Source organism: Berghia stephanieae, chromosome 1, assembly GCF_034508935.2.
Source record: "Berghia stephanieae isolate SIO BIC M18660-M18661 chromosome 1, UCSD_Bste_1.3, whole genome shotgun sequence".
NCBI classification, from domain to species: Eukaryota; Metazoa; Mollusca; class Gastropoda; order Nudibranchia; family Aeolidiidae; genus Berghia; species Berghia stephanieae.
The window spans coordinates 117,106,261-117,132,637 of NC_088360.1; the positions used below are offsets into that span (position 1 = coordinate 117,106,261).

At 33.8% G+C, this 26,377-nt stretch overlaps 1 protein-coding gene across 3 annotated transcripts in view; it reads right to left on the reverse strand.

The window, feature by feature from the left end:
• Positions 1-26,377, reverse strand: part of LOC144962868 (sushi, von Willebrand factor type A, EGF and pentraxin domain-containing protein 1-like) — a 71,678-nt gene that overhangs the window by 20,332 nt on the left and 24,969 nt on the right. For 2 of the 3 annotated variants that reach the window (XM_078896224.1, XM_078896225.1), the window contains 20 exons: positions 25,132-25,371; positions 23,127-23,321; positions 22,781-22,905; positions 22,427-22,499; positions 22,170-22,265; positions 21,011-21,220; positions 19,539-19,700; positions 18,460-18,621; positions 13,894-14,058; positions 13,359-13,514; positions 12,732-12,848; positions 10,273-10,386; positions 9,304-9,505; positions 8,415-8,572; positions 7,861-8,056; positions 6,920-7,092; positions 6,134-6,373; positions 2,355-2,522; positions 1,521-1,694; positions 135-236 (listed from right to left, as the gene is read on the reverse strand). In XM_078896224.1, coding sequence (XP_078752350.1) covers positions 135-236; positions 1,521-1,694; positions 2,355-2,522; positions 6,134-6,373; positions 6,920-7,092; positions 7,861-8,056; positions 8,415-8,572; positions 9,304-9,505; positions 10,273-10,386; positions 12,732-12,848; positions 13,359-13,514; positions 13,894-14,058; positions 18,460-18,621; positions 19,539-19,700; positions 21,011-21,220; positions 22,170-22,265; positions 22,427-22,499; positions 22,781-22,905; positions 23,127-23,321; positions 25,132-25,371 — 3,228 coding nt within the window. Of the gene's footprint in view, positions 1-134; positions 237-1,520; positions 1,695-2,354; positions 2,523-6,133; positions 6,374-6,919; positions 7,093-7,860; positions 8,057-8,414; positions 8,573-9,303; positions 9,506-10,272; positions 10,387-12,731; positions 12,849-13,358; positions 13,515-13,893; positions 14,059-18,459; positions 18,622-19,538; positions 19,701-21,010; positions 21,221-22,169; positions 22,266-22,426; positions 22,500-22,780; positions 22,906-23,126; positions 23,322-25,131; positions 25,372-26,377 lie in introns of those variants that run through there. The other variant, XM_078896226.1, reaches the window with a different exon arrangement.

Sequence of the window (26,377 nt, forward strand, 5' to 3'; positions counted from 1 at the left end):
TGACATAGCCCTAGGCTCATGTCTTTTAAATAATGACTCAATTGAAAATTGGATAGATAAAGTTTTTCAGTCCTTAAGATAAGTGTGCTAACTCTTTTCATCAAGGGTACAAACATACTAAACAGATTCATTACCAGGTGTGCATGTGAATGTGACCAATGTGCCAGGTTGGACAAATCTTGAGGAGACTGAAGCGATGGTGTTCACAGACAGCAATGGCAACTGACACTGAATTTCTGTTTATAATTACAAATTGTAAAATGAATTATTAACTCTCTTTAGATGGGTCAAAATTTCCAAATAAAGAAATCAAAATGCTGAGCTTAGTAGTAGTAGTAGTAGTAGTAGTAGTAGTAGTAGTAGTAGTAGTAGTAGTAGTAGTAGTAGTAGTAGTAGTAGTAGTAGTATTAATAGTAGTATTAATAATAATAATAATAATAATAATATTATCACGCATCCAATTATACACACATACACACACACACACACACACATATATATATATATATATATATATATATATATATATATATATAATATATATATATATATAATATATATATATATATATATATAATATATATATATATATAATATAATATAGCAAATAATTCATTAGATCCTTGATTATACTGATTTAAAATTAAGTTGTAACATTGAAAATAAAATGAAAAATCATTTAAATGAAAAAGTATAATCAATGTTCCATTACCGGAAATAGCAGACAGCGGAAATAGCAGACAGGGATGACAAAAGAAGAGATCAAATGTTGAAAATTGATTGTTCAAGAGATGCGCATTTCAAAACATAATAAATCCAACTCGACTTAATTACACATTGGAAAAAAGATCCCAAATATTTTTAAGTGACTGAACAAAAGTGAAAGAGAAAATAAAGCAATAGTCAAAGGAATTATAATTGGAAATCTGCCTAAACATCCTGATAAACAAACAGATGGTCTGTACATATTCTCCTTCATTTTATGCAATGTTCGATCACTCTTTTCCTTTTTAATCATCAAACACTTCAGCGCATTCAATATAAATGATGATGGCATTAACAATGATATTTTTCATTATCACATTATAATCAATGTTTAAGACATCACTCCAGGATTGGAAGCAGAAATTCTTTTAGTGCCATCAATTTTTTTTTTTTAATTATTCAAATCGGCGTACTCAATTTGACTGAGTCAGCAGTTTTGAATGAAAAATAAGATGCGAGTGACAAATTTCTTATAATTTTCAAGCCTACAAATTATCCCTTATTCTTCATCATAGCCACTTTTTAAAAAGTTTAGTGTCATGAACAACCAAATATTGATCTGTGTTTGAGCGTAATGTCCCAGTCATTGGTCAGTCAAACCACTGTAAAAATTACTTAGAAAATAGATGCTAGTTAAGCATGTGTTAACTCACTTTTCTTGGTGTCATAAAGCATATTGCTAACTATGCCAAATCAACATTTTTACAATTTTATTTACTCATTTTATATAAATATGAGGAATAAGTTAAACTCACCAACACAGTCTGGGATAGTGTCATCCCATTCCCCATACTCATCACAGTAGAGTGACTGAGGCCCATCCAGCTCATATCCTCTGTTACAAAAGAATCGGACACGGTGGCCATAGCTAAAATCTCTACCGCTGGTATAGCCATGGTTTGGAGAGCCAGGATGGCCACAATTGACAGCTGAAAATGAATTAAATTATTCTTTGCAATATTTGGTGGTCTAAAATCATGCAGCTTTACAGACTTATGAAAAAATTGAGAAAAGTTTATATCAACCCTAATCATTTCAGGCATGGTATGTGGTTTGGCGTTACTCTGTTATCAAAAGGCTGAGTGAGGGGATCTATCGTTTGAGCCCAAAAAGCTATAGAAGAAACGAAATTGATGTCACTCAGCTCTTTGTTCATGTTTTTAGAAAGCCATGTTGGTGATTACTTCTCATTAAATTCTATCAATCAGACTATAAACATTCATGGTTACACACAATTTTGTGTGTTGGTACATCATACCCAGCTGGTGGATATTGTATTTTACTTAAAAGCATAGCATCAATATTCTGTCATAGAATACCTTGGCAATGACAGCTTACAAAATTGAAGAGATTAGGGTTTTTTTTCCATATCAATCAAGCCTTTCTACGTGGCTTTGTTGAATTGATCACCACAGTATTCCTTGATAGGATAGAGATGGTATTTAAACATTTAAAAAAAAAACAAAACCCAAAAACAAAATAAATGCAAGTAAACAAAAGAAACCACCTATTGAGCTATATATATATAGTCCTATTCAATTTCAAGAGGTAAAATACAGAATAATAATAATGGAAATTGAGTAACTTACGTTCACAGTCAGGAGGCACTGATTCCCACTCCCCTGTGACTAGACATTTGAACTCTGACCTTCCAGCTGCGTTGTAGCCTTGATTACAAGAGTAGACCACATCTTCATTGGGACGTACTCCAGTGAAAGTCACAGATCCTGACACAGGGGCTTCAGGCTTGGGGCAATCTGCAAGTCAAATGATCCCAATGAAGTATTGACTATTTTTTTTTCTTACCTTCAAAACAAAATGTGTAAGGTCATTCAGCTAGATCTGAAGAGACAAATTTGATTTTCAAAAAATAAAAATATGAGAAGTATTGATGTAAGGTTTTAAAATAAGCTTAAAAACAAGAGCATTTGGCAGTAAATTATCTACAATTTAAATTGTTTTGTACGAGAAAAGAATGGGAATTGCAAATTATAGGTATCAATCACTGAGCAATATAGTCTAACATGTAATTGTCCTAAAATATGGAATGAGAGAAATAAAACGAATCTAATGAAAATTTTACCTTTTGATTCCTTGAAAGACTGTCAATATTTATGCAGTTCATGAGAAAAATATTATTTATAGTTTATATTATCTTCATATGATGCATCCTCGTGAATGAGGTATGTAAACACAGGATCAGATTTGAAGTATTGAAATATAGAAAAATATAACAGCTTCAAAATGGAATAAATGTTTCAGGTTATGAGTTAGTATTCTTGTTGTTGGTCATGAAAACTCAGGAGGCCTAAAACATTCTTTTTTTTTTTTATTTATTTGCTTGTTTAAGCTGTAATAGGGTCCAAATAGCTCAGTTGATAGAACACTCACTTCACAAGCAAAGGGACCTGGATCAATCCCGGGTGATGTCCAGATTTTTTTACAACCCCCCTGTCCACCCAGTAGTGATTGGGTAGCTGGATCTAATTAAATCTGGAGGAAAATACTTTGCAATAAATTTGTATCCTATCCAAAGGGTAGCAATCAATTGTTATTGTCTTTTCCATGCTATAGAAACTGGAATTAAACTTCGGCTCCATGGGCTTATGGCACTGAAGGCTGAAGGATTACCTTTTTTTTAAGCTGTGACACTGACTTTTGTTCAATACTTTTTTCGGTCCACATTTGCTATAGATTTAGTATTCCATTTTACATAATACGTTAGTTCTGATTTAATGATCAAATAGTTTGTTTTTTAAAAATCATTCTAATGACCTCACCCACCCTATTGCCCAAACCCAATTTCAAAAGTATTATGCTATAAGCAATTATTCTAGATTTGCATATATTTATGCTCATGTGCTTGACGTTCAATCCTCCTCTCATAAGGTATAATTTCATGCAACTTGTTAGAAGTTTGAAAAAAAAAAAGTGTTGAATCAAGTGACTTGATGATCACATCTCAGTTGTAGCAACGTGCCTACTACATTAATAACAACAACAACAAAAAACAATAATAATATTAATAATAATAATATTAATAATAATAATAATAATAATAATAATAATAATAATAATAATAATAATAATAATAATAATAATAATAATACCAAGACAAGTTCTACCATGGCTGACATGCACTTATTTGCAGGTCTGATAACCCAATTCCTTATGGGCTCATTGTTGTAATGGAAATCTCAAACAATGATGCAATATTGTCCATTACAAGAATGTTAAACTAGGCCCATGAGCGGGTTTGGATGTCAGACCTGCATTTATGTGCACGTCAACCATAGCTATATAATCATTTTAAAATGTCAACGGTCCTTGATTGAGAATGACAGTTTACTGTGCATATTGAACACAAGATGAATCCGTGGCATTGGTGCAAAATATGTTTTTAGTTTTTAGAGTGACCAATTTATTTTACTGCACACTTCCAGCTAATTCAATGTGAATCAGTATAAGTTTCAACCGCCTAGCCGCTATGTATTTAGATGATGATGATGATGATGATAATATTCAGAAGAGCAAGAATAATAAAAACAACATTAAAAAACAAGACCATAACTGAATCCATTTTCCTAGCATGATCATTAATGAAAAAGATAAGCTTGTAGAATGACTAGGTTGAATATATATATATATATATATATATATATATATATATATATATATATATATATATATATATAAAATATATATATATATATATATATATATATATAACACACACAATCTTTGACCAGCTTTGTTACTTTTCAAACTCCTTTCTTCCTTATAAGCTGTGACCTTTGCATGATGAAAATTAAGAAAGAAATGTATTTTGACCAGTTTTGATAAAAAATGAATTTATTGAGCTGCCATATTGTTCAATGTCAAAATAGAATTAGAAAATTGAAAACATAATTAAAACTAAAGGAAATATACAGCATACCTCTTTCAATCCATTCATACACTTTGGTTTGCTGATGTCAGTGTATAAAACAAAGATCTAATTCCAATCATCTTTATTTGAAAATCCATTGACATTTTTTGTTTTATGTCAAATATAAAGTAAAGAATAATTAGCTTTTTATTAAACGCCTATGAACTGGAAATTGTCTTCTAACTGAACGGAATATGAAATTTTAAAAAACAAGATTATATAACTTGTTTGTCGCTGCATTATGTATGAGAATCAAACTTTTAGATATGATAGATCAAACTCTTCCTTTCTTCCGGGGATTCTCAGAGAGGTTCTTGGCTTCTTTAAATATAGCATGATTAAATGTACCTATTACGACGTAATCAAAGTACATTTATAATACTTACGCCAAAATGAGTATATAGCATAATTTTTAGGTTTTTCAATAAAAATCTTGTTACACTGCAATATACGACTATATTTTATAAAATATTTATCCTTTTTAAAAATATGATTAAGAAAAATCTCATTTAAAATGATTAAGACAAATTTACTACAGTTATACACATTCAAAATAAGCATTTCCAGCCTCACAATGTCAAAAAAGTAAAAGCTATTTTTCTTTCCCCAGCTACATGCAAAACCTATTATTTTCAGTTCATAACAGGAATTGTTATCTGTTATAAATCCTTTTAAAATAAATACTTTTACATTATCCTCAGGTGCTTATTGCTAGATACCCATTTACTTTTGAAAATATACATCAATACCTAATTCCATTACGATCATTAACATTTTAGATAAAAATAAAACAAAAAATGTGGTCCGTATAACAATGACAGACGAAAAAAAAATTGTAATCAATCTTGATGACACTAATAAATTCTGAAATAAACACAATCTAAATCCTATCCCCTGACAATGATACCAATCATTTGGTCAAAGGAAATAATTCCACCAGTCTCTAAACGCCAGTTGGATATCTGAAAAAAGAGAAAATTCACAAGAGAAATACTTCAATTACACAATTAATGCTGGTAGCTGATTTCAAATAACAAATCTGTTTTGAATCCAAAAGGGAATCCAATATTTTTCCCCACTCGGCAACCACTTTCACACAATAATGTTGTCTTTTACTATTAAGGGCAAAGCAGGCATTCTTACAGATATCTTATACAGTTTCGAATCTTGTTAATTGTTGTGACTTGCATTTTATTATGTGTAATGAAAGCTGTTCATGCAGAATTGTATGAGTCAACATATCATCCCATAATAAATATTATTATAGGCATATATCACGATGGCAAGTAATAACTTAAAGTAGCTTGGTCGTGTCATGAGAAGCCATGCTATATTAGATGCTTTAAATAAAGCTTGAAGATTATATATTATGTTTACTGGAAATAGATAATAAAAGACACAATTTCCTTCCCCATCTAAACCACTTAGAAAATCTCTTACCATTACAAAAAGTGGATGGTGATTTGGTTAATCCTCCTTTCAAAGCAGTTTGGACTTTGGTCCAAGCAATGACATTTCCCTCAAAGCCATCACAGCTGTACCGAAGGGTTTCTATATCTCTAAGAGGCAGTTCTCTGTCCCAAACATTGAGGTGAGTCAAGGAACCAAGAAAAGATTCACTAACGCTAAAACCTCCACCTTCCTCATCTTGTTCTTGTCCAATTATAAATGTTCCGCTGGCTGATGAAGTATAAAAAATGTAACTCAAAATTGATACATTTAAAGTATTTTTAATAATTTGATATTGATGGAATATTGATTACTATTATCAAACTTGACCCCAATTGACTTCAGGACTAATTTAAGTCTAAAATATATTAAAATATTATCTTTCATTATCAGCATTGAATTTGAACACAATTAACATTTATTTCTTTTATCGATCAAGAATAGAATGTAAAAATCTGAATAAATTGCAAAATTTGTTTGTTCCATAACACACTGCCAAGTCAAAAAAATATAAAAGAATTCACTACCAAAATCATCTTTACAAAGTAATGACCATTCTCAATTAGTCTCTAATTATGGCATCAAAAATTCTCCATGGACAAAACGAATTGTGAAGTTTAAAGCATTATCATTATCATCATCATTCTGTTTTAGTGGGGCACATGGGGCCGAAGTACGGTCTTTGCTTTGTACCAGAAAGGTACTGAGTTTGTATACTCGCTGTGCTGTGTGGCCTTGAGCAAGCCACCTTACCCTAGCTCTGTTCGCAGCGCCTACCTGGGATAGCCCTCTTGGTAGATAGATCATAGCCTTGGTCAAGTAATAATGCATTGAGGTAAAGTTTCCACTCTCCTCTAGGACTGGACCAAGTGAAGACAACGTGTTGCCAATTTCCGTCATTAAGTCTGACCTCTGCACTCACGTCTTCACCATTGATATAAATGTTAAGGCTGTGGAAATGCATATGAAAAATTTATGACAAGTTGATTATAATTTAATTGTTTTCACTGGGTGTGTCAAAAGTAAGTGCATGGTGTGCATGGCCTTCATACATAAACCATGTCTTCATCAAAACATTAAAAAATCTAGAAAGATAAAGAGCCAATTTGATATCATGGAATGGCATAGCTGTCAAATTAAGAATTCTCCTACTTTACAATTTGAGCCAGATGTGAATCAAACTGGTTATGGTGGTTATATTATAGGGACTAATACAATCATGCAGGTTTTTGGAGTGATGAAATTGCCCGAGTCCATTCAAACCACAGAGAAATGATTTGATCATTTCAAGGATAATCAATATCTGATGAATATTCATAATGCCGTCATGTGGTAAAGTACAATTTCTGTTCTTTGAAAGAGCATGGTGTGTTTATTTATCAAATTCTGATAGATGAAATAGAAACACAACAGTCATAATAACTTTGAATAGAGTATTGAAATTCTATTGTTGTTTACTAAGAGGATGACAAAGATCAAGTGATTATCATGTATCAAAGAGATGCAAATGCTGCTAGTTTTCTTTACCCTTAAAGTGAACAAATCCTCTAATATAATGTAAATTGTAACTGGGCCATTATATTGCATTAACTATCAAAAGAAAGAGACAAATATGACACCCTTAATTAATACTCAAAGATATATCACAATTACAATTCATGAACTTTGGCAAACAATGATCTTTTAAAATCAAAATTACAATAGAAAGAATTAGTTACTTCTTATAGTCTGTTATAGTGAAAGCATCTGGTTCATCTTTGACAGCATAAGAGAATGGTGTTCCCTGGTTATCATCATCTGTGGTCTTCATCCAGAAGGAAGCAGTGACTGCAGTCAGTGGTTTATCTATGCTCAGTTGAGCATAGTCGAGAATACTTGGATCATCAAAATTCAGTTCATAGTAAGGACTGAGGACTAAAATCATTATATAGGAAATATCACTTCAGTCAGGTGTACTATTTTTTATACTACCAAAACATTGTCTAATTAGTTGGGTGAATTGAGTATATCCATATAAAGTTATATTCATTTAAGCTCTCAATTGGGTATTTCACCACCAAGATTTCATGGTAAGAATATGTGATGGAATGAGAGAAAAAAATGGATTTTATTAGCAATGAAAGAAATAAAGTGAGAAAGTCAAGGATTTTTGCATAGACATAAAAGCTTACATATATAAATAAACAATGCTTAGGTATATTAATTTGCATTTGCAAGCCAAAACCGCTAATCGTTTTGTTTGAAAAGACCAAATAAATCTGTCCAAATTTACCCTGTTCACACCGTTTCCCTGTGAACCCAGAGGGGCAATCACATTTGAAGTAACCAACACTGTCCACACAGTTCCCTCCATTTGTACAGGGGTTGTCTGCACATTCGTCAATGTCATCTTCACAGTCCTTGCCATTGTAACCAAGTATACATGTACAACTGTTAAATCATTAAAAACAATAAATTAGGACATTGATTCAAAAGAAGATGTTGACGATCTGATGATTAATAATAATGCCCATAAAGGTTATCACAAGTAAAAAGCTTATTGACAAACATGTTCATTCGTCTACATTTCAAGTTTGAACCATTTAAACCATTCAACAATTTATATTTCATGCCACTACAAAAATTGTTTCAGTATCCTTAATAGATTGACATTTTCATATAATCTGTAAATGGCAGGTAATTAATGGGACAATGTGTGAAAAAAATCTTACATAAGAACACAATGCCAATGCCAGAAAAGAAAAAAAAGTTTTCCATAACTGTCACCAAACTGGATTTAAATCAGGCGCACAATTGCTTAGAAACAGCTAAGACACAGCCATTGACATTACATTATGCTATATAATCTTATCATCCGCTGCACCAATGACGCTGATGGAATTCTGGATGAAAGCACACATTAAAGACACCAGAAAAAACACTGATCAAAAAGTTCTGAGTTTAAGTCATCACCCCCATAAACTGGAGGCTAACTCATTCATTGGTTGTGTCCTGCCCCCTTTGAGATTTTTTAAAAGTTAAGGACCAAAATATTTGATTGAGTATTTATCCAAATGAAGTTCTGGTTTAGATCTATCAATGCTTCCTTTTTCTCTTTTTCTTTCAATTTTTTTTTTTTTTTTTTTTTTTTTTGGTGTGTGTTTTTTTTTGCTATTCCCTACCTATATCCACCTGGATAGTCTACGCAAGTGGCATCATTTTGACAGGGTAAACTGAGACATTCATCCAGGTCCTGTTCACAAAGTTCACCAGCAAACCCTTGAGCACAGCTACACTTTGATCCGGATGCGTCCAAGAAGCATGAACCCCCATTCAGACAAGGGTTATTGTCACAGTTATCAAGCAAAACTCCACATGTGAAACCTGCATAATGAATTGATTACAAAATACAATTAAAGACATTTAATACATCATATGAAAGACTTAGTTAAATCATATGGTACTGATAATTATCTAAAAATAGTAGTTTTTGGAATTCACTTATACAAGTTCCAAATTCAACCATGTAGTATAAAAACTGATGTGTCATAAAAGTTTCAATCATCAAACAGCTGATGTTGAATCCGAACAATACCTGTAGATCTCATAGCACTTAGAGCCATAATGGCTCTGAAGCCTGGTCTTCTATGGCCTTCAATAAACAGTTACAACTGCTTGCAACCTATGAATAGAATGCTCGAAAATATTTGCCACCAGAACTGACAGTCCCTGCTAAACAGGCACAGAAAGGAAATATTTGAGCATTTAACTTGAGCAATTATATAGCGCAATATCCACTAAACGTGATTAAAGCGCTTTAAAAGGGATCCCTATCTTAAAAGCAACACTTTTAATTTAGGATGAGCTGAGGGGTCAGAAATGAAAAACAAACAAAAAAACTGGACTCAACCCCCCATTGGCCTATCAAAATCTGTAATACTTGTAGACAGAGATTGTGTTTAATGGGAACTGAACAATGTTAATCATAGCCTTTAAAGAAATAAATAAGAAAAATATTACTTGAATAACCTTTACATCATTTAACTGATTTTTTTTCAAATTATCAAGGTAATCACCGTTCATGTTGTGATTGAAATGGGGGGGGGGGGGGGGAATCTTTTTAAGAAATATAAACCTGATAAATTCATTACCAGTAAATCCTGGTTGACAGTTGCAAGTGAAAGAGTTGATCCAATCCACACATACTCCTCCATTCTCACATGGTTGAGGTAAACAATCGTCTATGTTCTCTTCACAATTTTTGCCTAGTTTAAATAAATGAAACACAATTTGACATGATAAATTTTTAAAATGTCATGAAAATGTTAGATGTATCTTGTGGCTTGTGCGTTTCCCAACTGCAATTTTGGTTCCTTAGAAGTAATTTTTGTTGAAATTATACGAGGGTGAGTCAAAAAGTAATGGGACTCTGCTTATAACTTTAAAACAAATCGAATCAAAAAGTAACATGCACCATACCTCAGATTAAAGCTTGGCATTAGCCGAGTAGAATGCTATTTTTCAACATAGTCTCTGACTATCTCGATAGCCACAGTCCACCTTTTAGTAAGGGCATGTATCCCATCCTCATAAAACTGAGTTGACTGAGCTTTGAGCCAATTTTTCACTGCTGTCTTGGCTTCTTCATCAACTTCACAATGATGTCCCCTCAATGCCTCCTTCAGTGGACCAAAAAGATGAAAGTCCAAAGGTGCCAATCTAGTGAATAAGGAGGGTAAGACAGCGTTGTCCATCCAAATGATGCGATTACCTCCCTTGTGCCAGCACTTGTGTGTAGACAGGCATTGTCATGAAGAAACAGTACTCTTTCTATCTTCAAATCCAGTCTTGACTCGGCGAATTCTTGCTTTTAGCAGCTTCAAAGTCTGTCTGTACCGCTCATAGTTGACAGTGGCACCCTGTGGTAGGAAATCAACGAGGATCACATTTCTGATGTCCCAAAACACTGTTGCCATAAGTTTCCCAGCTGATTTCCCAATTTTTAATTTTTTTTGGTCCTTGGGGAAGATGTCACCATTCCATTGATTCTCTCTCAGACATGGGTTCATAGTGGTGAATCCAGGTTTCATCTCCAGTTGTTATTCTACTGAGAAAGCTGTCATCTCTCCCACTTAGGTGGAGAAACTCAGTACAGCAATTCACTCTTTCATGCATTTGATCTGGAGTCAACTGTCTGAGTACACAAAAAGCACAGATCTTTGAGAATCCCAAGGATTTAACGATTTGATCGTCACATCCATGACTGATTTCAAGGTATCTTACTATCTCATCAAGAGATATTCTTCTGTCAGCTTGGTCAATGCTTCAGTCTTTACTGATTTACTGATTTGACAGCTTGGAGGGCGAGCATCATGAGGATTGTCTGATAAAGACAAGGCTGAGGGAGTGTCAGATTGTGTGTTGGATTGCTTCTCATTTTCTTCTAATTGATGATATACACATTCAACCCACCTGTAATCACTGCTTCTACCAAATGCCTGAATTTTATGAACTTTCTCTCGAGGCATTTGAAAATATTATTTGAGGTTTCTCTTTCAAGAACAAATTCAATGACAGTTCTTTGTCGCTGCCGGACATCCACAGGGGCAGCCATTTTTAACTGACATAGTTTTGTCAAAATTTGACATAATTAAAATTTTCAAATTTTGACTTTGAGAGTACATGTATAATTCTAATTCAGCTAGATACGACGTCAAAAGGAAATTAATGAACTCAGCAGGAGATTAGTCCCATTACTTCTTGACTCACAGTCGTAATATTTTACCTGTAGTTGAGAACAATGTGGGTCATTCCATTTTTGACAATTTTATCAAAAACAACTCCATCACTGTTACAGTTTCATTGTTGAACTTGATAATGTGTGGATGTCAGTGGTTTAGCATGTGTATTTCTGGAGTCCTTAATAATTCAGAGCTACTATTAGTAGTCTATGAATTCTTAAGTTCACAAGGGACTGAATTTCAAATCCGCATTATACTCGGAAATAATGAATCCCGATGTGTATTTGTCTGGTACTTATATGTATGGTACTGATACTTGCTTAAAACATTGATCAGTGACATACAAAAAAATTGAAAAGTTGAAAACACGGTCAACTCATTCTCATTACAGGTGATACATCTTAATTAATAATACTAATAAAAACAAATTTGTGAGATATGAAAAGTCATTTAATTCTGACAACCTAATGTCCTAATTATGTCTTTGAATTAAGAATGCGCCATACGTTTATTTTTTTTAAATAAACAAACAAAAAAAAAGAAAAAGAAAAAAGATTAAATTTTGGTCCTAAACGAGAAAAAAAGTAAATGAATTCTTCTATCAATGCAATTTTAGAAAATGAAATAAATCTCGCTTAATATCATCAATAATTACAATAAATTTTGATTAATTTATCCAATGTGTTTTCTAATACAGGTTAAAGTCATTGTCCATAAACATTAATGAGAACTAAAATTAACATGCTATTGAATCTTGCTTGAAATTTAAAAGTTGTTTTTTTTTGTTTTTGTTTTGTCTTTTTCACAAACATAATTTATCTTGATAAAAGAATAGACGGGAGAATGCATAAAAATAAATGCTTTCCTACCTGTAAAACCAGCTTTACATTCACATACAAATTCTTCATTTGGTGCTGGATAACAAGCTCCTCCGTTCAAACAAGGACTACTTTTACATGGATCAACGATATCTTCACAAGTCTCACCTTGAAAAAAAAAAAGAATTGAAAACCTGCAATTCTTTTTCTGGTTTAGTTTATGGGGTTTTTTGGATTCTTTTTTTCTCCAACCGCCTTCAACTTCCTCTCTGTAAATTAAAAGACCAAAATAAAATACAATAGCTTTAGCTTTAATTTCTCTCTTCCTTTGTGTCTGGAGAAGTTTTAACCATCACACCATAGTTCTCATTTTACTATCATTCTTATAAAAGTATTTGTTGATTGGGTACCTGGGTCTGTTAGCTCTGGCAGAAAGAACTTTGTGATCAACTAGTGTCCTATCCAAAGGATGAAAATCAATTGCTATTGTCCATTTCACGCTATAGGTACTGGGATAAACTCCGGCTTCATGGACCTAATGACTCGGAAGGACTACTTAAAAAATTATAGTTAATAGTTGGATACAGAATATTAGGATAAAATATCTTGCTTCCTTCTTGCATCAATTCCTGATCCATGCTCAGCTTTTTCGGCAAATATCATAACTCTTCAACTCACCGGCGAATCCAGGAGCACAATTGCAGCTAAAAAACAAATTTCCCTTGTCTTCACAAATTCCATCATTCTTGCAAGGATTGTCAAAGTCGCATCGATTGAATGAAAGTGAGAGATCGCCCAAATTTCCATCAGATTGAATCTCCCAGGAATTTGAGGCTGAATTTGAATGAAAAGGTGTGGTGCTATTAGTTGGTAGAAGATTACGTTTGAAATGCATATCTACTGTGCTCAACGTTGAAATCATAGTGTAAAAGTCAGTATTGCCCAAATATTCTTCACAACACATCATTTTATGAATACAGGTCATGCTTTATAGCATACAAACGGGAATATTGTTGAAACGGCATCATTAATTGTTTTAAAGAAACAAAATGGCATTGTGGAAATCTCTTATAAAAAAATATTGGCAAGAAATCGCATTCCAAAAAGTAAATATAGAGGATCACACGTATTGATTTCTTCAAGATTATTTTAATGAATAATCCATTAATTATAAGCAAGATAATCATACTATGATTACATTAAACAGTCTTACTGGTAACACATTGTGACAAATATATGGCTCCTGGTTTAACAGTATGGCCACCCCTTGGACATTTGAGACATCCCATCTGACCCACTTTCGGTTGGTAGGTGTGAATTGGGCATAGATAGCAGGGAGAAAGCCCTGTAAGGCTTGCATGGCCTGACGGACACAATTCTGTGTAATGGAGATTATTATTATTATTATAATCATTATTATTATTATTATTGTATTATTGTATGAAAAGTAATTGGCTGGGATTACAAATCAAAACAATGCTTAATTATCATTTCTTTATTGGAGTCCTTAAAATCACCAACACACATTAGATTTTGGGTACTGCCCGCAGTTTCTAAGTAAATAGTTGAAATTTTTATATTTGTGTTTTTGAAATGAAAACCTTTAAATTAGCTTTTGTTATCTGGTACCATGCGATAATACCAGATTTTGCCACAATTTGTTCTCATGAAAAGGTTACTCTTTATATATTCCCTTGGAGAAGTGGATTGCTTACAAAATTGCCTATTACTGTTTTAAGTGCATCCATAGCCCCCTCCAAACTACTTGTCATGTGTTCTTTCTATCTACAATCTGAACCGCTCTCTCCATTCATTACTTCCCTGTACCATCTGATTCCTAAGTCAAATTTTAACAACGTGCTTTCGCACATTCTGCTCTTTTTGTGTGGAACGCTCTTTCAGCAGACACCAGACACCGTAATTCTCTCTCCTCCTTTAACTCACTTTTCAAAATTGGAAAAAAAACATGTATTAAAGAATGAGCATGTACATAGATATTTTTATCCAACTATCATTAACATGCAAGAACTTAAAATATAACATTAGCTTTGATACTACGCCTATAATTTATCTCATAAAAATGTAATAAATAGATCATGATGGGATGAATGTAACCAGGGTAAACTACGAATATAGTCGGTGTTAGGGTTGAGTGAGGTAGAGCCGCCTCGAAGACAGAGTACTTCCTTTCAGTTTTCAGTGTGTGATTTTATTGAATGATATATATGATGGCATGTGCATATATGTATAAGTGCTTCCTTGCACTTTTGGTGGAAAGATCATTATTCAAGAATGAAAAAGAAAAACTCTGAAGCCTGGTAAATAAGGCTCGTATAAACTTATCTAAAAATGTTTTATTATTATCATCATTTATCCTCATCATCATTATAATTGTTATTTTTATTTCATTATCATGGGTACAGCTGGGGCGACCATCCCCAACCCAGCGCGTCCACAGGTGGCGGATCGTGGAACGGCCTACAGATCCTGATCTATAGGTTAGCTGTAAAGCCGCGGACCAACTGGCGATAGTCGTGGAGAGTGAGGTTGGGTAGTCTGGCAGCACAGCTACACATACAAAATGCCTCATATACTCTATGAAGGGACTATCAAGGTGAATGGGAGGCGCCTTAAAACCTGCCAAATGCTCCCACTGCCTTGTGGGTTATGACCGGGAGGTCAAAAGGCTATGGAGTAAACCAGATAAAAATCCGTCAGAAGGCAACGGGAAACCACTGACGTATCATCCCAAGATCGTCATGATGTCCGTCCAAGCGAATCTAGTCAACGACGTCAATGGATGTTTTTCGAGCAACTCGATTACAGCCTCGTCCGGTAGAGATAGTCATGCAGGTGAACAGGTGACTCTCGACCGTCATCCAGCTACTGTGCACCACCAAACATTACGAACAGCAACATGGAACGTAAGAAGTCTGTATCAGAAAGGAAAATTAGCAAATGTAGTTATGGAAATGAAGAGATTGAATATCAATGTTTTAGGATTATCAGAAGTTAGATGGAAAGGAGCAGGAGAACTTAATTATGATGACTGTAAAATTATATACTCAGGAGGAGGAGAACACCAAAGGGGAGTTGGAATTATACTAGATAATAAAACGGCGCGAGCAGTCAAAGGATTCTGGCCCATATCAGACAGAGTAATGGCAATCAAACTACAAGCAAAACCTTTTGATTTTGATATTTTACAAATATACGCCCCAACCACCAGTCACGATGATGAAGAAGTGGAAAATTTCTATCAACAAATAGATAAAGCAATGCATCAGTTTAAGTCTTCAGACATAAAACTCATCATGGGCGATTTTAATGCCAAGGTGGGCCGAGAAAGAATAGAAGATATTGTGGGCCCACATGGTCTGGGAGACAAAAATGACAGAGGTGATCGTCTTATTCAATGGTGCCGTCAACATGATCTGACAATCACAAATACTTGGTCAACAAACCACAATAGAAGGAAGTGGACATGGAAAAGTCCTGGAGATGGAGTGAGAAACCAAATAGATTACATACTCATCAGCAAACGTTTCCGAAACTCGGTTTTGTATGCCAAATCTATGCCGGGGGCTGACTGTAACAGCGATCATATACCTGTGCTATGCCCCATACGAGTTAAATTGAAAATCTGCAAAAGAGCAAAGGCTAAACCTAAATACCAACTAGACATTCTCCGGGAAGAACAGAAGATACAAGAAAAATTTGAACTATCAGTAAGAAACAAGTTTGAAGTGCTTGGAGAACTAACAGATATAGAAGAGAAATATGAGCAGTTTAAAGACAGTGTTGCTGCATCATTAGAAGAAAATGTTCCAACCACACTTAAGTTGCAGAAGAAGAAATGGATTACTCCAGAGATATTAGAACTAATGAATGAGAGAAGAAAGGCCAAAAATCAGGAAGAAAAATACAAGACTCTGAACAGGCAGATAAAAAGAAAATGCAACGAAGCTAAAGAAGACTGGATAAATGAACAATGTCACTATATAATGTCCTGCAAAGAAAAAAATGGCAAATTCTTCCATCAGAAAATCAAAGAAGTGACAAACAAAACTAAATCAGGTGCTAAAAGTGGATGCATCAAAGACAAGCGTGGAAACACCATCATGGACAAAGACTGCATTCTAAACAGATGGTCAGAATATATTGAAGAACTTTTTTTGATAATCGAGGAGAAATGCCTATGATAAAAGAACTGGAAGGGCCCTCTATAATGAAAGATGAAGTTAGGAACGTCATGAAAAGCATGAAAAATGGAAAAGCTGCAGGACCTGATGCCATAACAATTGAAGCCTTGACTGGCCTGGGTGAATGGGGGATTGAATTCATCACAAACCTTCTAAATCAAGTGTATGACACAGGAAAAATGCCAACTGATATGAAACGATCCATTTTTATAGCACTACCAAAAAAGCCAGGGGCAGTTGATTGTGAACAACACAGAACTATTAGCCTAATGAGCCACCTCACAAAAATTCTTTTGAAGATAATTTTACTAAGAATAAGAAATAAAATACGACCTGAAATTGGGGAGATGCAATTTGGTTTTGTTGAGGACAAGGGTACCAGAAATGGAATATTCACATTATCAATGCTGATGGAAAGATGTATTGAAGTAAATAAAGATCTGTATATGTGTTTCATCGACTATTCAAAAGCCTTTGATAAAGTACAACACGAAAAACTATTCAAAATTCTATCATCCTTGGACATTGATGGTAAAGATTTAAGAATATTACGGAATTTGTACTGGGAACAAGAAGCAGCAATGCGTGTTGACAACGAGCTAAGCAGTTTTACACCTATTAGAAGAGGAGTTAGGCAGGGGTGTGTTTTGTCTCCAGATTTATTCAACCTCTATAGTGAAATGATATTAAGAGATATCGAACATAAGAAGGGGGTGTGTATTGGAGGAAAGAATGTAACAAATCTGAGGTATGCAGATGATACGGTTCTACTGGCAGAATCTGAACATGAACTACAAGAATTACTGGATGTTGTAGTCAGGAGTAGTGAAAATATGGGACTGGAACTGAATATATCTAAAACAGAATGTATGACGGTATCTAAAAATAATAACCCACCAGCCTGTGTAATAACAAGCAGAGGACAAACAATACAACAAGTTGAATGTTTCAAATATTTAGGCTTCAATGTAACATCCAATGGAAAATCAGATTGTGAAATAAAGAAAAGAATAGGTATGGCGAAGAATGCATTCAACCAGCTGCATACAATTATGAAAAACAGGAATATTAGTATGAAAACAAAAATCAAAGTCCTGGATTGCTATGTACTGTCTGTGCTGCTATATGGTTGTGAGAGCTGGACCATAAACAAGACCATGGTTAAAAGACTGGAGGCAGTGGAAATGTGGTTTTACAGAAGAATGATGAGGGTGTCATGGGTGGAAAGGAAAAGAAATGAAGAAATTTTAGAAATGGCAAACAGAAAAAGATCACTGATAACAAAAATCATCAAACGCCAAATGGAATTTTTAGGACACATTATCCGCCACCCTGGTTTGGAAGTACTCGCCTTGACTGGAAAGATGAATGGAAAAAGAATAAGAGGAAGACAAAGAATAACGTATTTGAAAGGGATAAGAACTTGGACAGATGAAGCTGAGAAAGGTGGCGCTGCTTTAATAGAATTGGCAAGAGATAGATCAGCTTGGCGGAAGATGACCTCCGACGTCTGCTTCAGATATGGAACTACATGAGATGAGATCATGGGTAATTATCATCATTAACATTTTCACCACCTGAACAGTCATTGCTCAAGACACTCCCTCTGCGAGAAGTTGTCCGTCCCTCTCCACAAGGATGACATTTTCTGGCTGCATAGTCTGACTGGTAAAATCCTTGATGACATGTCTCACATGGCTCTAAGCCAGTCGAGGAAAAGCTTCCAGGTTTGCAGAATGCTGGCAAAATTATTTTAAAAGAATTTATTACAGCAAATATATTTGTTGAATAAATGTGTATAAAGAAATGAAATAAAAAATTATGAGGGAACTTCAGTACATTGCATTTGACACTCAGCACTTGATGAATAAGAGCATTGTTGTTTCATGACATTTCCTAATAGGGTTCCAGAAATGATGAATGTACCGCAGTAATCAATGTTAAATGAATGAATAATGAAGAAGAAGAAAAAGAAGAAGAAGAAGAAGAAGAAGAAGAAGAAGAAGAAGAAGAAGAAGAAGAAGAAGAAGAAGAAGAAGAAGAAGAAGAAGAAGAAGAAGAAGAAGAAGAAGAAGAAGAACAACAACAACAACAACAACAACAAAAACAATAACAACAACAACAACAACAACAACAACAACAACAACAACAACAACAACAACAACAACAACAACAACAACAACAACAGAAACAAGAAGAAGAAGAAGAAGAAAAAGAAGAAGAAGAAGAAGAAGAAGAAGAAGAAGAAGAAGAAGAAGAAGAAGAAGAAGAAGAAGAAGAAGAAGAAGAAGAAGAAGAAGAAGAAGAAGAAGAAGAAAAGAATTGAGGAGAATTAAATGTAAACCGTTCATGATAGACAAACCGTGATAATGATTTCCAGACCTCCACAGACTGTGCATTATCACGTGGTGATGTAGAAGAATTACAGACTATTTATGAAAATTAAACCAAATGAAAGAATTGGAGGTGAAAAATTATACAAAGTTATAATCATCCCTAAGAAATCATGATACATAACTGCTAAAAGAGCAATTTTTTTGGTTTATTTTTGTTGCTGTTCCTGCATAATCTCAAGATTAATGTTTTAAGAACAATAGGTAAGTGTCAAAGATAATGAGTTTCATTCCTTTAGCTATATTGGTATAGCCTGACAAACCTTTGCATTCTTGAATACTTTTACAGTTGTCTGTGTCAGTTGATTGGTCATCAGGACAACGAATACAGTCAGTCTGATTTTCCTTGTTTTGGTAGGTTCCCCTGGGACATTTACCACACTCTTTCTGGTCCAAGCTACAAAATGTCCCAGCTGGGCAGGTAACTGGTGGGATAAAACTCATTTAAAATATTTTTTAAAATAAAATATAAAGCATCATTTTTTCCCAGAATATAGGTACACAAGTATCCTTTTCATGTTCAAAGGCAGGGTCTCAAACAAAAAAGGGATGAGGGAAAAGGGGAGGGAGAAAAGAGGAGATATAGTAAGAATTATTTTTAATGGGCTCATCAAGTAAAACTTTGACTTTTAAAATTATAATTCAATTCTGATATATTGCAACAAAACAAAACAAAAAAAAAAAAAGAGCTTAAGACCAAGAACTTTTATAAATACAACATATAACACACCAGACAATGCTCTGACGAGGTCTTCTTGTCTTGTCATTAAGATGCAACTCTGTGCTTCGAAGATAATCGCAACTGTGTGTATGGTGAGAACAAATGGATGTGTTTAGGCTTTTATTTTGATTTTTTCAATTTCTTTGTCAAATTCAAATTGGCCATTTATTGTTTTAACATTTTCAGGCAGAGAATTCCATATTTGGATGGTGCTTGGAGAAAAACGAGTTGAGATGAGCATTAATTCATGACAGCGGGACCTGGTATGAGTGTTGTTTTCTTTCGTTTTGAATAAGGCTATCAATTGTGATTGTTGTCAGTCCCTGATGGGCCTTAAAGAATATTTTGGCTCTTTGTATAGTGCGTCTCTCATGAAAATGTGACCAGTTCAGGCTCTTGCACATCTCACTGACACTTTCAGTCCTCCTATAATTGTTGCAAACAAACCTACATGCCCTGTATTGCACTTTCTCGAGCTGTTCCATCTGCTTTTTACTTTTGGGGTCCGAAACACATGCACATTATTCTAAAATTTGCCGTATGAAGACTTTATAGCAGGTTTCTCTGATGTTCCTCTGATAATTTTGTACATTTCTTCTTAAGAATCCAAATTTTGTATTGGCCTTTTTACAAACTTAATTGATGTGGAGCTGCCACGACATTTTGCTGTCAAGATTTAATCCAAGATATTCTGCTTTCTGTGTACTTTTGAGGTCCTTATTTTAACACTGGAATATGGTTTTAAAAAAACGTAAGTTAAGAGCCTAATCTAAGACCCAACTTTCCAGTCCTCAGCAGGACTCAAACCAGTAACCAACAGCTTGCAAACCCAGCATCTCACCATGAGACCACATTCATTCTGTGTGGTGTCCCCTTTCAGGTGCGTTGTCGACCATTATCCTCGATGTTAATCTGTCTTCAAAGCATCTGGTGAATTCTGTGTTTGTTTTTAGACCAATTGACCACAAATAAACACATAAAGCCAGGCATAGTACATAGTAAAGATTCACTAACCACACGTTCTGTTTGATACAATGCTACCAGGACTGCATTGGTACTCAGGATCATTTATATCGTACAGCATGTCATCAATGGTAACTGACTTTCCTTTCACCTCAAGTGTTTGGCTCTTTCGATTCTTCATGGAGGATAACATCTTAGTTAAAGCTTCAGTCAATTGAATTTCCAATTCATCATTCAGACTATCTCGTTTTTGCACAGATCCTGAAACAATAATTGTTACAAAAGCATTGGTCAACAAAAATAAAATAAATAAATAAAATCATGAGATAGCTCAATGTTTTAAAAGTTTTTTGGGGTTTTTTTTACTATCAGCAATTTTGTCACATTTAATTCATGATGTATTTCAATTTGTAAAAGGAATGCACTAGCTTAATAGAGAATGTTACCAAACCAATTTTTTAGGATAAAACTAAAGAAAAAAAATACATATATACCTATTGTGAGCACATTTCAATGATAAGCATCATGCTCAATAGGCTTCACAGAGCTAAGTATAAGTCACTTGTCAAGCATCCATTATGTACAATATAACTATATTTTGGTTTTATAAGTCAAACATAAAAATATGAGCGCTTATATAGACCAATATCCACTCATCATGTTAAAAGTGCTTTACAAGGGCTCTCTAGCAACAGTAACACTTAGCATGTAGGATAAGACATGATGCCTGCATGACAATATTGTAATTTTTTCCAACAGAAACAACAATGTGAACAAACAGGTAGTCATTTTAGAGTACGGTAAAAGAATGCGAGTAAAGCATATCAGCCTACTTGAAAATAAATCTGTAATAAATGCTAAAACTTCAGTAACACTATACAAAAAATGTTACATAGAGCCTTTTCAAAGGACACAACTATGTGCCAAGATCACAACTGCACAACACAACACATAAAACACCATTTCTGAATTATAAATCAAAGTTTTACGATCATCATGTCAAATCTGGATTATTTTTTCAAACAATAACAAAAACAATAAATATTTAAAAGGCTTCAGTTTGTGTGTTTTGTGAAACTGGAACAATCAACCACTATGAAACATCTACAAGACGTGATTGATAGCCTAATATTTAATGAGTTGTCAATATAAATGTTTTGTCACTCAAATTCCACAAGCACTTGAATCAAAGTAAACAACAACCTTTTACCTGAGAGAGAAAACTTAAGTGACAACATAGTTTTATGACCACTGTAGGCAGATCGTCGCCTTCTCTTGCTAACAAGCTGAGGAACCTTGTTGAAACCTGAAATAAATAGTTTTACTTCAAATTAAAAGAAAGCTGAAAATAGACAAATAACACAAGATACGAAAAACATAAGGAAAATGGTACACATTTAGACAAGAGTATTGAAAAGTGAAATTTGGTTTTGCAGTTTAAAATGCAGATGTTACAAAGAGTTTTACCTTCTTCATCTTCACAAACAAAGCTCAAATCTCCAAGTTTACAGCTTATCTCTTTCTCGCAAGCTTCATTCAGCTGAAAAACAGAGATTCAAAAGTTTCATTCAATTCAAATGGGACAGTATTTCTAATAATAATAATAATAATAATAATAATAAATAATAATAATAATAATAATAATAATAATAATAATAATAATAATAATAATAATAATAATAATAATAATAATAGTAATAATAATAATGACAATGATGATAACGACGATGATTATAATCACCCATTTGTAAGTAATATTTGCCATGCTGTGTAAGTAACATGCAATGTATGCATGCAAACACTTCGGGGGAAACATGGTACCTTGTTTTTCATCTCTTCTTCAAGGTTTTGAACCATTTCTGAGAGCATTTGTTTGTCCTTACAAGAAACACCACTAGTTAGGGTGATGGAGGCAGGGGTGATGACGTCACTTGGTGTTTGAACAGCTGCACAAAAGGAAAATGAGTGATGGGGAAATTTCTAAAAATTAATAGCATGAAACATAAAATAAAGTAGGTTAACTATTAATATAACTTGAGTAATATTATGCATAGTGTAAATATGAAACAGTCTTTGTTTTAACACCAAAAATACTTATTCTTAGAACTAATTGCATGTTCTGCACTGATTTTCACATTCGCCAAAATCCTACCGTTTGTCTATTTACCTGAGCAATCTTGGAAAGGATAATTTTCTTGTGGCATCCAAACACCTTCCTCAAACAGGCAACTGTACTCAGTGGTGGTCTCATCAGCAAACGCATATCCCTCCTCACATGATATTTGGCAAGTCACTCCACTTTTATCTTCCTTACAAGTGATGTTCCCATTGGCAGGTGGCTTGGGGGTCATGCATAAATGGGCTTTTTGTCCATAATGGGAATAAACAACAACAATAATAAAAGATCAGTGGTAAGTTTGAAACATTTACTTGAGCATTTTTCTAACCTGAGCAGTTATATAGCACAATATTCACTAACCATGATCAAAGATCTTTACAATGGGTCCCTCGGCAAAGCAACATTTGATAAGTAGGATGTGACATGACGCCTGTTAGGCAATTTTTTTTTTCGACCGAGGCAATGCTGTTAACAACCAGGTACTCATTTTGCACCTGGTATAGAGCCTTTTCCAAGGACTCAACTATGCGCCACTCAGGGCAGCACTCGAACCCTGGACCTTCCAATCTGAAGGCGAGTGTCATACCACAAGACTTATAGCTGAATTCTTTCAGTTAAAACAATTCGCTAGTAATGAAGGGTAAAAACATCACCAAAACCAAAGAATCAAAAGAGTTGTCCAGAATCTTAGAGCATGATCAGTGACTGGATAAGGGACAAAAAAAGCAAAACTCTGGAAAAGTGCTGTGTAAGACTTAATATTACTCCACTCAACTCAAGTGTAAATGAGTATATGTCTTTAGCAGATGCAGCCATGCAATCTTGTGGCATGACACTTGCCTTCAGGCAAGAAGTTCCAAGGTTTGAGTCCCATTGTGAGCGACACACTGTTAAGTTCTTGGAAAAGGCTCTTTATTCACTATCTCTCACCGTAATTTAGTGTAAGATGAGTACCTGGCCTTTAACAACCTTGTCTCTATCAGAAAACAATTGTAAAATTGTAATTGTAATTTAATTGTAAATTGTAATAACAGGCGTCATTTCTCGTCTTACATGTAAAGAGTTGCTGTTGGCTAGGGACCCCTTGTAAAATGCATTGAGCATGTTCAGTGATTATTGCACTATATAAAGGCTCAAGCTTTTCTTGGGCTTTCTTTTTATATATTGTAAAGCTGTTAGCACATATAGGGCTCCTGACAGGCCATTTGTACAGTATAAAATGGAACTTTGTTACCATACAGCCTGAAGGGGGTATTTAATGGTGCAAAATATGTATTGTACAATAAACATAGTGGAATATCTAAAATCTCCTCTATCAACTGTAGGTATTTTGAATGAGACTCATTTTCCTATTTCCAGTTATATAATACAAGGATTAAGCTGGCAGATAAACCTCTTCAATAGACAACAATCTTCCCATCAACAGGTTACCATACGCTAAAGTAATTTCCTATCAACAAATTACCATATGACCAAATTACATTTCCCATCAATAGGTTACCATAATATGGCCAAAGACATCCAGTAAGCTAGTTAATGTATTCACTAATAATTATTAAAATAGCAATTTTGAAGTGGTACAAATTTAAAACAAAAGAAATTATTTTCCTAAGTTCAACCAAAAATCCACCTCTGTTTGTTCAATGAAGTAATATTATTAGTATCTCTCATTACATTTAACAAATATCGCACAAAAGCAGGTCATATGGGCTTGTATTAGGGCATTATAATCAATTAAGGTCTACATCTATATAATTGCTTCTTAAACACTCATGTCACATGAGCTGGTCAATTATATTTTCATAATTTAATTATTTGTGTCATGTTTGTCGGTTTTGAAGAGACAATATAAGCAATAGGCAATGTGTACATATCTGAAGGTCTGATAAGTGAGCACAATTATAGGCTTGATTTTAACATTGTTGTTATGGACAGTATATTGCACTGGTTTGAGAGTATTTCCATCTGAACAACGAGCCCATGACAATACGGGTTATCAGACATGCAAATAATAAGTACACATCAGCAAAATGCCAATATTCCCAAAACTTACGAACAATTTCAATATTCACAACACATGAATTATTGTTGTTGGAAGAATCAAAGGCTGTAAAAACAATTTTTGTTTTTCCCATGAGAAATAAATCCTTGAGCCTCCTAGATGGAGCTACTTCAACAGGTTTGCCAGAATTGTCCGAAAACTGAGGCTCTTCAAACTCAACGGTTGTTGCCTTTGCCTTGGATATGATTGGTGGTGGAGATACACATTTGTCTATCCTTGGTGGTGTTTTATCTAGGAGGGAGACAAATGTGAGTTTTGAAAACATTAAAAAATATGTGTTGGCTTATTTTATCATTTTTTATCTATAAATTATCGTATAATGTTATATCATTATTACTCTTAAGCACTCTTTAAAAAAATAAGAAGAATATTGTTTTCTGAATGACATTATAATTCATGAAAATATAAATATTGATGATGCTAAAGAAAAAATAACTACAATTAAATTATATACAACGAGTAACAATAGCATCTCTGTCTTCAATGTAATAAGAATAGATGGATAAGGCTACCTTTAAAAACTCCAATTACAATTTTAATATGGAGATCTGAAACATTTCATTTATGGAGCAGAGCTATGGCTCAACTTATCCCCTATAGAAATTTTGAATATCTGTGTTTCCACTGAGCAAATCCATCAAATTAATTCAGAAGAATGAATTATTGAGTAAAATGAAAGACACACACACAAAAAAAGGAATTCATAACAGGTGTGTAACTGATAATATCATCATCAACAATTTAACTCTTTAGTTGCCAGGCATCCTGTCACTAAAATAAATCCCAGTTGCCAAGCCTTTTTGGCAATATGAATTAAAATTCAGTGCGTTCAGAAAAAAAAAATCACAAAAAATAAACGAATCATTACACCTTACTCAAATATTCATCGGTGTGTAGGTATGTTGTGACATAATCAGATATGCAAATAAGGTATGTTGTGACATAATCACGTAACTTTGGCAGCCATCTTGGAAACCTAATTAATATTCAATTTTTTGGTACTTTTTATACATTTTGACATATATCTCCACCATAAATCTGTATAAATGGATTTTTTTATCATTGAAAATGTTGAGAAGTGTTTGAAAATAGAGTATAGATAAATTGTGATATCTTTTCATTTATTGTTTTTTGTATATTTTTTCTTTGTATTGTAATGAAAATATTTATAGGAATTTACTTCTGCCAAAGCATCCGGAAAGTAAAATTCAAAATATTTTACAGGTATTCTTTTTTC